Source organism: Heterodontus francisci, chromosome 30, assembly GCF_036365525.1.
Source record: "Heterodontus francisci isolate sHetFra1 chromosome 30, sHetFra1.hap1, whole genome shotgun sequence".
NCBI lineage: Eukaryota > Metazoa > Chordata > Chondrichthyes > Heterodontiformes > Heterodontidae > Heterodontus > Heterodontus francisci.
Genome location: NC_090400.1, coordinates 15,998,637 through 16,015,553, shown reverse-complemented (window position 1 = coordinate 16,015,553; position 16,917 = coordinate 15,998,637). Strand labels below are relative to the sequence as shown.

Sequence of the window (16,917 nt, the reverse complement as noted above, 5' to 3'; positions counted from 1 at the left end):
ACACTCAGCAAGCCCTCTGAATTTCTATTCTGTCTGGTCGCGGAGAGCAATAAAGTGCATTTCTGGATAACAGTACTTTTGGTTCCCATAGCTTTTCCCTCTTTTCCAACACGACAAGGTCTGTATTAAGGCTGAGATATGGTAGATTGTATCAGAGAGACCATTCTGTGCTTTGTAGTAAATCTGACCATAAATTCAGTAATGCAACTGCAGGGAAGAAGGTCATTTAATAAAAGCCTTGAGAAAAGTTTTCCAGCATCAAGAAATTCTACATCACTACAATATAATTGAAAGAGCAAAATACTGAGACATCACTCACAACGTTGCTAGGAATTTGAAAGCTGATTATGCAAAATTAAAAATGCTATTAACATGTCACCAGTACACCAGCACAAATACACCATTGCTGACTTAAGTCGACATGGAAGTGAATCTCCAATCTGTCCAATGGCACGGTTCACAAGTCTTTGGGTTTACAGCATTCCCCAACATTTTGTTGCCTTCTACTTAATTTGGAAAGGTTGGTTAAGAGGTTAGACACTGAGTGAAGAAGGATGCATGGTGAAGGTACTAGTGATGAAGATGTTAAAACAGTATAGCACAATTTTGATATCAGGATCACTTGTTAAAGGATAATGCAACGCTACAAAATAGTACCATCAACCAGAGGTATTCATCTGATTGCTTTTTAAAAAATTCTTTTCATGAGATGTGGGCATCACTAGCAAGGTCAGCATTTGTTGTCCATCCCTAATTGCCCTTGACCACCTTGCACTTGCTAGGCCATTTCAGAGGGCAGATGAAAGTCAACAACATTGCTGTGGGTCTGGAGTCACACGTAGGCCAGACCAGGCAAGCTCAGCAGATTTCCTTCCCTAAAGGACATTAGTGAACCAGATGGGTTTTTATGACAATCGATGATAGTCTCAGTAACAGTACCGTGAAAATAACTGAATTTAAATTTCACAAGCTGCTGTGGTGAGATTTTAACCCATTTCCCCAGGGCATTAGCCTGGGCCTCTGGATTATCAGTTCAGTGACATTACCACTATGACACTACGTCTGTCATTTATAAAAGGATGGAAAGTGTAGAAAAACGGATGCAATTGAAGATAAATATCCTATTATTAGCCTTGAAAATTCACAACTGTCAGGACCCTGACACATAATTTTGTGACATCACAGTTATGTTTAAGAGGGAGTTTTTTTTGCACCATCTTTAAAAAGAGTAAGAAAACTTGGATCCAAGAAAACTTGGATCTATTTTAAGTCTCCAGTTTGTTACATGATGCTTAAAGGTATACACTGTTGCACTAGAGTATGGTTACCTTGGAAACAACACACTGATAGGTTGATTTGATCCTTGATGTTTGGTTAAAGTTGGGTGTCAAAAGGCTTGCAAATATAGTAGTGGGCCTTGGAGCACTGGCAGGAGAATTTGCTAATCTGTGGTCCAGAGAGGTGGAAATTGTGGACTCTGCAGATTTACTAACTAGTTTAATCAAGAAATGCTGGTGGTGATGGTGGTTACACATTTCTGCTTCGATACAGCTTTTCATTCCTCCTATTAATCTGGCACACAAGTCTCATCCTAAGTTTTTTTTTTACAGAAGGCCTTTGTGGTGACTTGTGATCCAGAAATAAATATGGTACACAAGGTGGAAGGAGGTTTATGGTGTTTTCTCAGCGACTAGTTGAGTCCCAGGGTTGTTGATTCATAGAGTTTTGAGAGCATGGCTGGGTCATGGAAGAAATGTTTAAGGTCATATTGGTTGAGTGGGAATTGGCCACGAGTTGAGGATCTGAATTAATCTGGCAATGCCTTAGTCAAGCTAGGCTCAGAAGGACAAATCCCCGAGTTCCACATTGCACTAAACTGGGGGAAAAGGCCAGAAAGGCCAAAGGGATTTTCAGGAACATGCAGACCTGTGCCCAGGCACATAATCTCTGGGTTTTTCTGGACTACTGCTATCAGTTTTTCTTTTTGGGATCTATGAAGATAAGTTGTGTACAGAGGTTAATTCCAAGGCCCTGGTTTCCATGCCAAACAAGATGATTTGCAGTATGTTGAGTAACACAGATATTCAGCCATTTCTGTTGCTTTGCTTAGTGCTTCAATACCCGATTGACACTATGATTCTAACACATTGGAAAAAAAACTTCAAACTCACTAACTGGTAAAAGATGTCATCGCCATTTTAATTAGTGGCTTCACTAACACTCAAAGAATAAAATTAGGGGAGTCAGATAGGATTCCTGGGGGAACTACCTGTTATTCCCATTACTTCAAAAAAACATTATGTAAAATATTCAACTATATTCATCCAGTATTAATATCTTCACTATTTGATATTACACCTGCACCCCAATTTAATGGACTTCCATCAACAACATCACAGAGCTGTAGCAGGAGAATACTCTGCACGAAAGCTGTAGATATTTTATCCAAGTGCTTAAATAAAAAATGAGCTGTGGTGATTTCTCCTCCCCTGTCTCCTCTCTACTAATTATCGTATTCTTTTTTTACAAGCTGTGAAACAGGGCTCCCTAGTCTAAGGGCATCAGCAGACCTCTGCTACTGCATCCTCGTAAACTTTCTTCAATTAGGAGTCCATTAGACAATGTGACCATTTTTTGGGGGTGGGATTAAGTGTGCATTTCATTGCCAATATATTGAGTAGCTGCACTAAAGATTAAAAATATGGCACCTTTGAATATAACTCCCACTTCCCAATATATGGTTACCCAACTAATAGAGCTTTTCTAAATATACAGTGGGGGAAATAATATACTGTAATTGAGCAGTGTAGTGTTCACCACATTGAGAATTCCTTTTTCAGCAAATATCACTGGAGATGTGAGGCAGAACAAAAACAATTTGTACCGCAGCAACTTAATAGAACACAATTCAGTCCAATCATTTTGCCAGTGAAAAACTTTATTATATGTAAATCATTGTTAATTATTAAGCCTCCCTGAGCACAATAGAAACCAGTCGAAAAGTGATGAATTTACTGATTGCAGATAATACCACATTGTTGCAGGTGTTACAATCAGGTGAGGAGGGGAGCAAAGGGCTCCCCTCTTAACTCGCTCCTTGTTTGACCACAACAGGTTTATTTCTTTTTTTTTAAGTGGATATACTTGCCAATTCAGTAAGTGTTTAACTATTTATGTGCTATGGTCATAAAAGAACCAATCGAACAGATTTTCTTGAGTTTAACAAAGAGGTTAGCTTTATTGTTCTTAAACTGACTGAAGTAAAATAAACTATGCTCCAACTTTCACACACTCGAAGTTCACACATGCAAAAAGGTTAGAGAATGGGGAAGGATAGATTGGTCGAATTAGAGTCCAAAGAGAAAAAAGGGGATATACAGTCTAGAGATTGGTGACTCAGCCGGTTACAGGCTGAATTCGGTGGTCCTGAAGCTTCTGGTTTGAAGATCTGGATGGCTGATTCAGTGGTTCTCCTGGAGACAGCAATGCAAATGATTTCCTTCAAGGGGTCGCTGTTTGCAGCAGTGAAATGCCTAGGTGGTTTCAGAAGCTGGCATGGTTTGAAGCTTGCAAGGTGGATTGGAGAGAGAAAGAGAGGGAGGGAGAGGGAGGGACCCCACTTGGGTCTTCTTGTCAGTCTCCAGCTGCTTGTCTCGTTGCTGTAGAGAAAACAGCAGCTTAAGCTGATGGTGGGCCTGTCACATGACCGTCAACCAGTGATTCAACATGGTGTGTACCAGCATGTATTCCCTCTTGCAACTTAATCAGTCCTTGTCCAGGAATTTCCTTCTCACAACCAGGGTCCCATTGTTCCAGTGATTAGGTTCGAGTGGTTCATCTCTACCAGTTTAATGTCCAAGCGATGGCCTTAATGTCTTGCTAATGGCAGCAGGATAGGTAGTTCACTCAGATTCCCCAGGTTATTGTTCTTGAGCGGACTGGGTAGATAATTCTTCTCCACCTTGATGCACTGGAGTGTGGGGTATAGTGATGCAAATTGGGGTGGCCATCTTTAGCTGCTGGTAGAGTCACCTTTTATCTGTTTCTTTTTCTTTTACATTTAATTCAGGTTTCCAGATGGTGGATTAAAAAAAAATTCGACATAGCACGTTTTCATGACACAGGTGGACACAAAACTCTTCACAATTTGTGACCAAAGTTGAATAGTAATGCTCACCAGATTTCACAGCCTCACGCCGCTAGGAACAGATAGTAATGCACATGTTTTAAGATTTCACTGCCTCACCCTCTGACGATTAGAAAATAGCATATATTTCGTTGCCTAGCCCCACTGGAATCACGTAATAGTGTACATGTTATAAAGGTTCCACTACCTGCCCCATTTTGATCAGATAGTGGTGCACATGAAATAAGGTTCCATTGTCCATCCCACCGTGGATCAGATTCTATTCTATTTTTAATGCTTATGGTTAAAAGATGATAAAACAAGGAGATGGATACACACAAGAATTACAGGTACTACAGTTTCTAACATTGCTGCAATACGACAGGCAATGCACAAGAAACTGTGTAACCAAACTAGATTCAATTTGTTGAAGGCTTTGCTGGCTAATGCTGTGTAAAAGGGTACTGGAAGAGTTCCAAAGTGCCGGCAGGAGACGGAGGGGGAAGGGGAGAAAGGGAAGGGAAACATGCGAGTCCAGCTCAGCTACATCTGGCTTTGAACAGAATATCATCCCCTGCTACATCTACCAGTTCTGCGATTATAGAGGTCAGGGCTTTGGAAGATGCAGCCTGTGCACCTTGATCCTGTATTAAAAAGCAGGAGGGAGAAAAATAAAAACACAGCTAGCACTCAAAGAAAGTGCAAAAGACCAGAGGCTCTTGACAGGGAGCACTGGATTGAAAGGCCTTTCCAAAACATGTTCAGTTATTGCCGAAGACAGTGCTCTGTGACGCCCTGAGCAGCCAGCTCTTCAATGACATTGTCCAGGTAGTTGGGGTCAGGAAATCCGTGCCCCGAAACGTTGGAACCCATTTCTGTTTTATGGTGAATTTCATTCCAAACCACGGTGTCTGTTTCTCCAGTTGTGTTTGACGTTCCCACAGTAAAAATCAGACGTCTGTTCCATGCTACTTTGAGAAGCTCCAGAACCTGAAATACATGATTCAATTCAGTTTGCATTCACTCCTTGGGGACTGTACATGCATAGTTTTACAGCGACATCACTGACAAAATGGAAGTCAATTGGTGTCCTGGGATTGATCCCCTTTCTCTATTGTTAGCTGATTTCAGCAGTGGGAGCACTACAGCAATACAGTACATCAGACTGTAGCAGCCAGCAAAATGCATAACCACTATGGCGCAATCGAATGAGTGATCGATTTTTTTCGTACCAAGTGATTCTTGACAACGCAGCTGGCCGCGGACGTCATCAGACTGCGCCAAGCTGCGCGCATGTGCAAACGGGCTCCTGTTTTCTGCGCATGCGCGGCGTTCCACATTGCCAGGACTGGTTGGCGCAGATAACGTCATCACATAACACGGGAAAGCGGGGAGAGAGCACCCCCCCACCCTCAGCTATTGACTGCAGGCCGCTCGCTCCCCCGCTCTCTCCCCCCATCCTCCTGCTCTCTCTGGCTGCTAGCTTCCCCGCCCCGCCTGCTCACCTAATCTTCCCACCTGCTCCCCCAGTTGCTCACTCCCCGCTTGTCCCCCACCCCTGCTCTCTCCCTGCTTCCCCCCCAGCCCGCTCGCTTGCCGCTACCCCATCCCCGCTCTCTCTGGCCATTGTGTGCTGCCATGGGTTTACGTTGGCTTTCTGCGATTATTTGAGCAGCGCCATCTTTAGTCCTGGCAGCTGCCTGAATGTCGCAGTGGAACAGGCTACATTTGCACATGTGCCAGTATAGCACCACCTAGTGGTTGTATCAGTAAATGCAGCCTTCTTTTTAAACAATACATTCTATGATCCCTTAATAAGGTTACATTCTTGTAATAAACTTCAATTCACACATTGTGGAAAATCTACAATACCAAGGTCAGAGCAGGTGGCAATAACAGCTATTACATATTTTATGAGTTCTTTAATTATTAAAGCAATGTAATCAACTCTATATTACCTGTTTGCCCTTTTCACTATAAGGCAGGTAGCAGTGCCTGGGGAAGCCACGAGCCGTGTATGGTTTGCCTGGGTTTGGGTGCTCTGGACCCTGAGAGACATCAAAAGGAAGTTTGTTAATTTCAGACAATAGAAAACATTAATAGACAGAATCTTTCAGTTTTATTTACCCATTGGGACAGCTCTTTGGGCCTTGATTACATTTTCAGAAGTGTTTATTTTAAATCTAGGAATAATTACAATAATGGGATAAACAGAAAATGAGCTCTCCCAATGTCTTAGGACCACCTGGTGCAGGACTGATCCATACAGACCAGGCAGATCCCAAGTTCAATCAATCAGTACTGTGTTAGTTGGTCTCTGCTGGAGTGGCTGTTGTGCGCCTAAAATTGACCACAGTGCTGTTGGGTTAAGCAGGGGTGGAGGTGGGATAAGAGGGAGTTGCAGCTCCTGTTATTATTCAGTTACCTGACTGGAAAGGGAGATTGAGATTTCCAGATGACAACTCGACTGGGCTAACTTAGGATGCCCTACACAGTTGAACAGCTTGCAATGCTTACTGTCTAAACTCTCATACGACCATTTGGACAGAGAAGCTAGAATTTTTTTTTAAGATTGAGATTTTTAAAAAAAAAATCAGTAATCAAAAAAAGTCCTGTGCTAAATGTGTCTCATCCTGTTACCCACAGGAAATCCCTTCCCAATGCCAACAGTGAGAATGGCATCCTAATATAATGGGAGTTCAAGGGGCTGGTGCTAAACCATAGCAGCTTAAAAGCCCAAACATGTTGCCTTGGTCCAGGTATTCATAACTAAAACTTCACAGCCTCCAAGTTGCTAGCAAAATCCCAACAAATTAGGAGTGAGAGAGGAGCAATTGCTAACAAATGGTCCCTGCCATTGGGTTAGTCTTCATCCTTCTTAGTACAACATGCTACACAACAAATCTCTGTAGAAATGGAGACAACAGAAAATATGAAACCATTTTCATTGCAATAAAATGTCCTGAAGCAAATTTTGTTGAATTGGGCCAAGATACACCATAAATAATTAAATGATGAACCAACATTCTAATTTAGACGTTGGGTTTGAAACTTGGCCACAGTGATTTGCTGGTGATTAACGAACTCCGACTGAGCCTCAATCTCCCTTCATTTGGCCCTCTGTTGTAAAAAAAAACTTCCATTACCCAATCTCTATAAACATAGACGACTGATTGGTACAATGCAAGAATGGATGGACAAGAAACATTAATTGTCCATTGATGAGCTTTGAGGGATCAATTTAAATTGTAAAACTGATCATACCCACCTACAGCAAATTATTGCACCAAGACCAGATCCAGACAGGCGCACAGAATGTAGATGATTTTATGAAAATATTGGCTCTCCAACTAATTACTAGTTGTTCTTGATCTGGATCTTCAAGAAATATAATTTCTAGTGTCACAAATGACTCGGCAGTGCTTACCTGAATACCATGAGGGATATTATACACAATTTGTATAGATCCAGAGTCTGGATATCCTGGCAGTGACTGTGGTAATAAATAAACATCCATCTTTCCTTTTGGCTGTGTCCCAGTCTTTTCACCATAGATTGTCTTACATGAAGGACACTGTAAACTGCCATCCTGAAAAATAAATGAATTAAATTGCTCAGCACACATCTCTAACTGGGAAACAGTTACAACATACTGGAATAACAGAATTTTCTCTGGACCAAACCATGATTGTGTTGTTATTATATACAATAATGGACAATGCTCTTGTGGCACTCCTATGCTGTACTCCCCGCCCTGCACCCAGAGTCCAAGCAGGATGCAGGCGGTTGGCGGAAAGCTAGGCTTCGCTCCCCTGCTTGAGGGAGCCGCAGTGTGGATCCAGCCCCAACTCCAGCCCGCGGGAAAGCGAGAGAGAATGGCCACTGCCGGCACCTGGGCCACGGGCACCGCCTGAGGAAAGTGACACCGACCAAGCCCACCTTCTGCCAGCACTGTACCGACTTCCTCTGGGGGCTCGGCGGCTTCCAGTGCGACCGTGAGTCCGGGGCCGGGTCTGGGAGTCGTGTTTCAAGGGCTTGGAGAGCTAGAGTGTGGGGGGCGGCTTTGCTGGGGAAATGTCTCTGGGTGAAGGCAGATTCTCTTCATTTGGCGCTCATTTGCCTCGAATTACGTCCGGGGGATAGCACGGACTCCATGGGCCGAGTGGCCACGGATATTCGGGGCTTTTGCTACAACTATTGTGGATGGTGGAGGGTATTTCAGCATAGAATGTGTACTCTACTTGTTAGGGCCCCTGTTCAGGGATACAAGCTAGCAACTTCACTGCCTTGTGGGCGTCTCAGGAGAGACCAAGGCTAAGGGAGTAAAGCCTAACAGAAAATCCCGAGCAGAGCCCCTAAGGCGGTCATGTGTCACCTTTGGCATGTTTCCAGCAGTTCCTGCAGCCAAACTTTGTGCTCTGCACTCCTTCGGACCCCACTAGGGAGGCCAAGAGGGGTGTTTTGACGCCTGGGCAACTCTCAACCTCCATACATTCCGCCCAGGCATGAGCCATGGAGAGGTCACTCCATAGTCACTTCACAGTGACCAAAACAACATAGAATGCAGCAGTTACAAGTTTTAAGTCCAGCTCAATTGGCGTCGAGATTGGGCGCCATGGATTGCCTTAGTCAGTGGGAGAGGTCGTCTCATCTCATTGGACAGCTACCGCCTGCTTCAAACCGCGCAGCCCCCGGTCAGAAAGGTACTGTCCCACCACAGTCCACCTGCTTCAATGGGTGCTTGGAGCTCAGGGTCATTGCCTGACAAGTGGACTGTAATACCGCACCAAACAGCACGACAAAAAAAAAAGGAAAGGTACCAACCCTTCGTTTTGCAAACTGGAACGTCAGAACTGTGTGCCCTGGCCCGTCAGAAGATCTCAACACAAATCGATGACTCTCGGAAGACCGCCATCATTAACAACGAGCTCAGTAGACTCAATGTGGACAATGCAGCACTTCAGGAGACATGCCTCGCTGCGAGAGGATCACTAAGGGAGCAAGACTACACCTTCTGCTGGCAGGGTAGGGATCCAGAAGACGACAGGATGGAGTGGGCTTCGCCAACAGAAACTCTTTGCTCAGCATGATACAGCCACCTACAAATGGCTCGGAACGGATACTATCCATCCGACCTCTGGTCCACTACACCTACTCAGCATCTACGCTCCAACACTCTGCTCCCCACCTGAAGTTAAAGACCAGTTCTACGAGGAACTTGATAATATTAGTAGCCTTCCTAATACTGAATATCTGTTCCTGCTGGGGGACTTTAACGCCAGGGTTGGGGCTGACCATGACTCATGGCCCTCCTGCCTCGGGCACTTTGGCATTGGAAGGATGAATGAGAATGGACAGAGACTGCTGGAGTTGTGTATCTACCACAACCTCTGCATCACCAACTCGTTCTTTCAAGCTAAACCCTGTCACCAGGTTTCATGGAGACACCCAAGATCATGTCGTTGGCACCAGCTGGACCTCATCGTCACAAGGCGAGCCGCCTTAAACAGTGTTCAAATCATACACAGCTTCCACAGTGCGGACTGCGACACCGACCACTCCCTGGCTGCAGCAAAGTTAGACTCAAACCAAAGAAGTTGCATCACTCCAAGCAGAATGGCCACCCATAATCAACACTACCAGAATTGCTTACCCACAGCTGTCATAAAAGTTTCTCAATTAGCTTGAAAAAGCCCTTCAAAACACTCCTGCAGGGAATGCAGAGACCAAGTGGGCCCACATCAGAGATGCCATCTATGACTCAGCGATGACCACCTTTGGCAAACGTGAGAAGCAGAATGCAGACTGGTTTCAATCTCACTTTGAAGAGATAGAACCAGTCATAGCTGCCAAGTGCACTGCACTGCTGAACTACAAGAAAGCCCCCAGCGAGTAAACTTCTTTAGCACTTAAAGCAGCCAGAAGCACCGCTGTGCAAATGACAACTGGCAACACGTATGCAGTCGTATTCAGCTGGCCTCTAACATCGGAAACATCAGAGGAATGTATGACAGCACTGAGAGCGCTTTTGGGCCAACCATCAAGAAGATCGCCCCACTCAAGTCTAAATCAGGGGAAACGATCACTGACCAAAGCAAGCAAATGGACCGCTGGGTGGAACACTACCTAGAACTATACTCCAGGGAAAATGACGTCACTGATACTGCCCTCAATGAAGCCCAGTCTCTGCCAGTCATGGATGAGCTGGACAAACAGCCAACAAAATTGGAACTCAGTAACGCCACTGATTCCCCAGCCAGTGGAAAAGCCCCTGGAAAGGACGGCATTACCCTTGAAATAATCAAGTGTGCCAAGCCTGCTATACTCTCAGCACCCCATGAACTGCTTTGCCTGTGCTGGGACGAGGGAACAGTACCACAGGACATGCGCAATGTCAATATCATCACCCTCTATAAGAACAAGGGTGACCGCGGTGACTGCAACAACGACTGTGGAATCTCCCAGCTCAGCACAGTGGGGAAAGCCTTCGCTCAAGTCGGTTTAAACAGACTCCAGAAGCTGGCTGAGCGCGTCTACCCTGAGGCACAGTGCGGTTTTCGAGCAGAGAGATTCACTATTAATATACTGTTCTCCCTTCGCCAGCTACAGCAGAAATGCCACGAACGGATGTCCCTCTACGTTGCCTTCATAGATCTCACCAAAGCCTTTGACCTAGTCAGCAGAGGTGGTCTCTTCAGACTACGAGCAAAGATCAAATGTCCACCAAAGCTACTAAGTATCATCACCTCATTCCATGACAATATGAAAGGCACAATTCAGCATAACGTTGCCTCATCAGACCCCTTTCCCATCCTGAGTGGTGTGAAACAGGGCTGTGTTCTCACACCCACAGATTGGGATCATCTTCTCATGTTGCTCTCTCACGTGTTTAAATCTTCAGAAGAAGGAATTTTCCTCCACACAAGATCAGATGGCAGGTTGTTCAACCTTGCCCGTCTAAGAGTGAAGACCAGAGTACGGAAAGTCCTCATCAGGGAACTCCTCTTTGCTGGCGATGCTGCATTAACATCTCACACTGAAGAGTGTCTGCAGAGACTCATCGACAGGATTGCGGCTGCCTGCAACACATTTGGCCTAACCATCAGCCTCAAGAAAACGAACATCATGGGGCAGGACGTCAGAAATGCTCCATCCATCAATATTGGAGACCACACTCTGGAAGTGGTTCAAGAGTTCACCTACCTGGGCTCAACCATCAGCAACCTGTCTCTCGATGCAGAAATTAACAAGTGCATGGGAAAGGTGTCTGCTGCTATGTCCAGACTGGCCAAGAGGGTCTGGGAAAATGGCGCACTGACACAGAACATAAAAGTCCGAGTGTTTCAAGCCTGTGCCCTCAATGCCTTGCTCTACGGCAGCGAGGCCTGGACAACGTATGTTAGCCAAGAGCAACGTCTCAATTCATTCCATCTTCGGTGTCTCCGGAGAATCCTTGGCATCAGGGGGCAGGACCGTAGCTCCAACGCAGAAGTCCCCGAGGCAGCCAACATCCCCAGCATGTACGCCCTACTGAGCCAGCGGCACTTGAGATGGCTTGGCCATGTCAGCCGCATGGAAGATGGCAGGATCCCCAAGGACGCATTGTACAGCGAGCTTGTCACTGGTATCAGACACACGGCCGTCCATGTCTCCGCTTTAAAGACGTTTGCAAACGCGACATGAAATCTTGAGACATTGACCACATATCGTGGGAGCCAGTTGCCAGTGATCGCCAGAGCTGGCAGGCAGCCATAAAGGCAGGGCTAAACAGAGGCGAGTCGAAGAGACTCAGCAGTTGGCAGGAAAAGAGACAGCAGTGTAAGGAGAGCGCCAACTGTGTAACAGCCCCAACAACCAACTTTACCTGCAGCGCCTGTGGAAGAGTGTCACTCTAGAATTGGACTTCATAGCCACTCCGGGCGCTGCTCCACAAAACACTGACCACTTCTAGGCGCTTACCCATTGTCTCTCGAGATAAGGAGGCCAAAAAGGAAAGGATAAAAGGAAAAGATGCAGTACTGAGTGAGGCAGACCAGCAAGGCCCCAGGTTTTATTGTCTGATCTGAGTTAACACCTCCTAGCTGAGGCAGTGTTGGAAGAACTACATTTGACTGCATGATAGGTCGCTAAAGGAACTATCACAGTCACTAATGCGTGGTCACTAAAAACGGTGAATGAATGTTCAAACATTCAAACAGGAAAGTACAAACAAATAAGTGGCATTTTACCCAGAAAGAGTCTAAAAATGCCCTGTAGAACTGACCTAGAACCAATGCTTACCATTCACAATATCCCCTGTCCAAAGAATCTTCCCCTTTCTGGAAGACTGGGACATCACTTTAAAAAAAAACACTGCTGCACTGTTGCTGGTTGCACTAGATATGATGTAGGACAATTTTCTGTACCTTGTTCCCATTTTCGTACATGGCTATCATACATAACAAGTGGAAGACATGGCCACATCTTGTGAACTTCCCCACTGCACCCGGCTGAATGGTTCTCATCCTGGACATTCCATCATACCCAGACAAGGCACTTAGCTTCTCCATGCAAATAATACAGTCCTAAAATACACAAAAGAGCAATATTTAGCTTTAAAAACTTAACAATTCAGTAGATTTGAGCAGAATACCATGCTGCTATCTAGTTCAGAGTCTGCACTGCAGGACGCAATGAGAGAATGAGCAGTACCACATCTGGTACAGGGCGGCACAGTAGCACTGCAGCCTCACAGCTCCAGCGACCCGGGTTCAATTCTGGGTACTGCCTGTGTGGAGTTTGCAAGTTCTCCCTGTGTCTGCGTGGGTTTCCTCCGGGTGCTCCGGTTTCCTCCCACATGCCAAAGACTTGCAGGTTGATAGGTTAATTGGCCATTATAAATTGCCCCTAGTATAGGTAGGTGGTAGGGAAATATAGGGACAGGTGGGGATGTGGTAGGAATATGGGATTAGTGTAGGATTAGTATAAATGGGTGGTTGATGGTCGGCACAGACTCGGTGGGCCGAAGGGCCTGTTTCAGTGCTGTATCTCTAAACAAAACAACTAAACACCAATGTCCTGAAGCACATTACTTTGGAAGCTGTACGCCACTGCTCAGGAATGTGCCGTTACTACAATTAAATAGCAATTTTTAAAATTATTATTCGTTCGTGGGATGTGGGCATCGCTGGCTAGGCCAGCATTTATTGCCCATCCCTAATTGCCCTTGAACTGAGTGACTTGCTGGGCCATTTCAGAGGGCATTTAAGAGTCAATCACATTGCTGGAGTCACATGTAAGTCACATATGACACCAGGCAAGGACAGCAATAGTAAACCAGATGGGTTTTTACAACCATCAACAATGGTTTCATGGTCACCATTAGACCAGCTTTTAATTCCAGATTTTTGTTAATTGAATTCAAATTTCACCATCTGCCATGGTGGGATTCAAACCCATGTCCCCATAGCTTTAGCCTGGGCCTCTGGATTACTAGTCCAGTGACATTACCACTACGCCACCGCCTCCCCCATGATGAATCCACTCTGTGCTAATGAATTGGGGACTGCAAGTTAGCTGTCTCAGATTGATCTACAGATCCTCATTTTCCCTGTAAAATGCAGACTATCTGTACTGTGCCAGCATTCTCAATTCTCAGTCAGAAGGTGAGTGTTCAAATCCTATTCCAGGCTTGAGCACATAATCTCGACTGATAGTTCAGTGCATTACTGAAGGAGTGTTTATTGTATTTTATTGTTCTTCTGGTGCCTTGGCCAGCATCCCTCAGCCACACCATCAAAAAAGATTATCCATTCACTTACAGTCTGGGATCCTACTGGGGTAAACTGGCTGTAACATTTACCTTCATAACAATGACTGCACTTCAAAAGTAACCCCCTAATTGGAAAGTGCTTTGGGAAATCTTAGGATGTGATATTAATTCAAGTTCTCTTTTTATTTAATTATAGAACATTAAGTGAACTGCTATCTATATTTATTTGTTCCATGCCCAACGTAACAGAATGGGCCAAGTGTTAAGCATAATGGGAAGACCATTAAAATGCTATCCACAACATCCTAAAGAGTCATTTCTTTTTAACCCCATTCCAACTTGTTGCTGCATCTTGAACAGGCCAACAGAGAATTCAGTCCACTTTAACAAATGGAAAATATTAACATATGAAACCAATTCTGGAAATGTTAACAGATTAACAGGCAGAATTTATTGCCAGGCTATGATGAGTAAATGACTTTTAAGTTACCATATATGTTAGGTTACTTGTGTAAACATATTAAATTTTCATAGTCTCAAGTATGAACCCAGGAGATACTACTATTGACACCTTAGGGCAGGCTGTAGCAGCCCACTGACTTCTCAACTCCTGCAAACATCTTGCTTTATCTTAGACCAGGATCCTCCCCCATGCCCAAGCCCCCTGACTAGACATGATCACACTTAACCAGGTAGAACTGTACAAAACCCTTAAGTATTCTGTATAATACCATGATCTTGGCAAAGATTTTGTACAACACAATAATAAAATATGTTTATTAGAATAAGTGAGTGAGCTAATGGAAAACAACGGTACAATCTGTGATTTAGAAGTGCTCTAGCATTCCTCCTGTGTGGTCACAACAAATGCTGTTAGAACTAAAGCAATAAATCCACATTTTGTTGTCAGTTCTGGACAGTTGAAGATCATATGCTGTGTTTTGCTTTGGACCCCTTTTAGGAAAGTTATTTTCTCTCATCCTTCTCATCAGCTCGCTCTAGGTCACTTAGTAAAACAGGTGGATATATGATTTGTTCCCAGTGCTCTGCCAATTGGACCAACTATTACTCTCAAATAATAATCCCCACCCACTATAATCCTGAAAGAAATGAAAGAGGTACAGTGAATAAAAGAACCCCGTAGCACTTTAGAAAAATAAAACAAAAGTAGATATTTTCCAAAAACAATGACGCCCTCTAGACTTTGGGGGTGGTAAGGGAGGGGGGAGATAAAATAATCATTTTGGTCCTTTTAGAAGTGCCATGTTGTGTAAGCGCAGCAAGCAAGACTAAAACTGGAAAAAGGAAACTTCTGCTTTGGAAGTACTTCCTGCTTAATTATCTTCGTCTTTAATCATAAAATTACAGCCAGTCATCGACAGAACTTCGACTTTACCTCATCTGGAATAGCCTCCATTCTCATCATGTACTTTTTTACCACCTCCTCTGGGTCCTTTACCATTTCTGCAATGGAAGAAGAAAAGGAAAGACGATAGGAGTTATACAATGATCTGACCGACAAAAACTCCCTGCACTGGTAGCTCAATGTCCACTCCAGACAAATTACTCAACTCTAACTGCAACTGTAATTCAATCTGAAACAGAAAGGTCAATGAATACAAGATTTAAAACAGCAGTAAAATAAAAAGTGCTAAGTGATAGAAAAAAACCCAATTCTGAACAGATTCTAGAAAGATGAATGGTTGAAGAGTGATTCTTCGTATCACTGCCCATTTTACAAAATTGGATAATACTGTGATTTCCACCCTCTCCACCCTGCCACCAAGTCTCTTTCTAGGGTTGAAAGATATATTTGCACTAAAACTGAAGACAAATAATGTCATGAAGAGATACATGCTTGAAGAACTGAGGGCAATTATGCAATCAAGCGATATCAACATTCACAACCGAAATGACAGTTAGTTGCTAAAACAGTTTGAATGTGTGGTCCTTTACTTATATTAATTCCGCCTTTCATAGTCAAGAATTTCTAACAACAAAGCCTGCCATTGTTGTACATGCAAGGTCTGGTTAGGTTACTAGGCAGCAATCACTCTCCAATCTCATTTATTCTTCAGATGGTCTCACTTCCACTCTGATTTCTCCCCCTGGGTTCTCTTTCCTTACTTCCAAATACCTTCCATGAGTTGAGGGGATAAAATGATCTGTGGTATAGATCGGCAGTAACATTCTATAGTTACCTGGTAAAGATGATTACAGGGCAATACTAGTCTTGACACAGTCACGCCTCAGATAGAGTGCTTTTATTGCCGAGTTATGTATACAGTCTACTCATAGCTTGAAGTTGCTTAATTTGAATCATGTTAATTCAAATTGAAATTGTGCAAAATACCTGTTGTGCTATTAAAATAATTTCAATTCATACAGATGGACAATTTAAATCTTTATCCAAGCAAAAAAAGGACTGATTGAACAGGAGTACACTAGAATCCAAGTGAAAAATGGTGACCTCATTCAGTATGGGTAGACGCATGAACCTCAGAAAAGGTCTATGAGTCACACCTATATCCCTTCTCCCAAGAGAGATACTGACTTTGGAATAGGGAAGGGTAATTTGCACATAATATTGAAGGAGCCTATAGTAGGTAGCTGCTGTTACTGTGTTTATGTTACATATCAGATAGTAAACAGTTCTTGGAGGTAAAATCCTTGAAGCAAAATTATATTTTCAGATCTGTCTCTCTGTAAGCAGAAACTTTCTTTTCCTGAACTTTTCATCAACTCATTGGCCAACTGATGAAGTCTGGGACATGGAAAAATAATGATGGGGGATTTTAACTACACCTAAATAAACTGGCAAGAGGAGATAGCAAAATGTGTATAGGGAATGGCGTCTTAAGAATGCGTGCAGGTAAAAAGCCTAACAAGAGAGGAAACACTGCTGGATCCAGTAGTGGGAAATGATCCGGAACAGATAGGAGAAGTAAGTGTTGGGAAATATCTAGGAGATAGTGATAACAAGATAGTATGTTTTAAGATAAAGATTGAGCAGGATATAAATAAGGCAAAGACCAAAGTA

At 43.9% G+C, this 16,917-nt stretch overlaps 1 protein-coding gene across 2 annotated transcripts in view; it reads right to left on the bottom strand.

Annotated features, from left to right (window-relative positions):
* Nucleotides 1-208: 208 nt before the first annotated feature.
* dtx2 (deltex 2, E3 ubiquitin ligase) overlaps nucleotides 209-16,917 on the bottom strand; it is a 66,724-nt gene continuing 50,015 nt past the window's right edge. For both annotated transcript variants that reach the window (XM_068010140.1, XM_068010141.1), the window contains 5 exons: nucleotides 15,274-15,341; nucleotides 12,532-12,690; nucleotides 7,554-7,715; nucleotides 6,085-6,174; nucleotides 209-5,116 (listed from right to left, as the gene is read on the bottom strand). In XM_068010140.1, coding sequence (XP_067866241.1) covers nucleotides 4,892-5,116; nucleotides 6,085-6,174; nucleotides 7,554-7,715; nucleotides 12,532-12,690; nucleotides 15,274-15,341 — 704 coding nt within the window. In that variant the 3' untranslated portion in view covers nucleotides 209-4,891. The remainder of the gene's footprint in view (nucleotides 5,117-6,084; nucleotides 6,175-7,553; nucleotides 7,716-12,531; nucleotides 12,691-15,273; nucleotides 15,342-16,917) is intronic.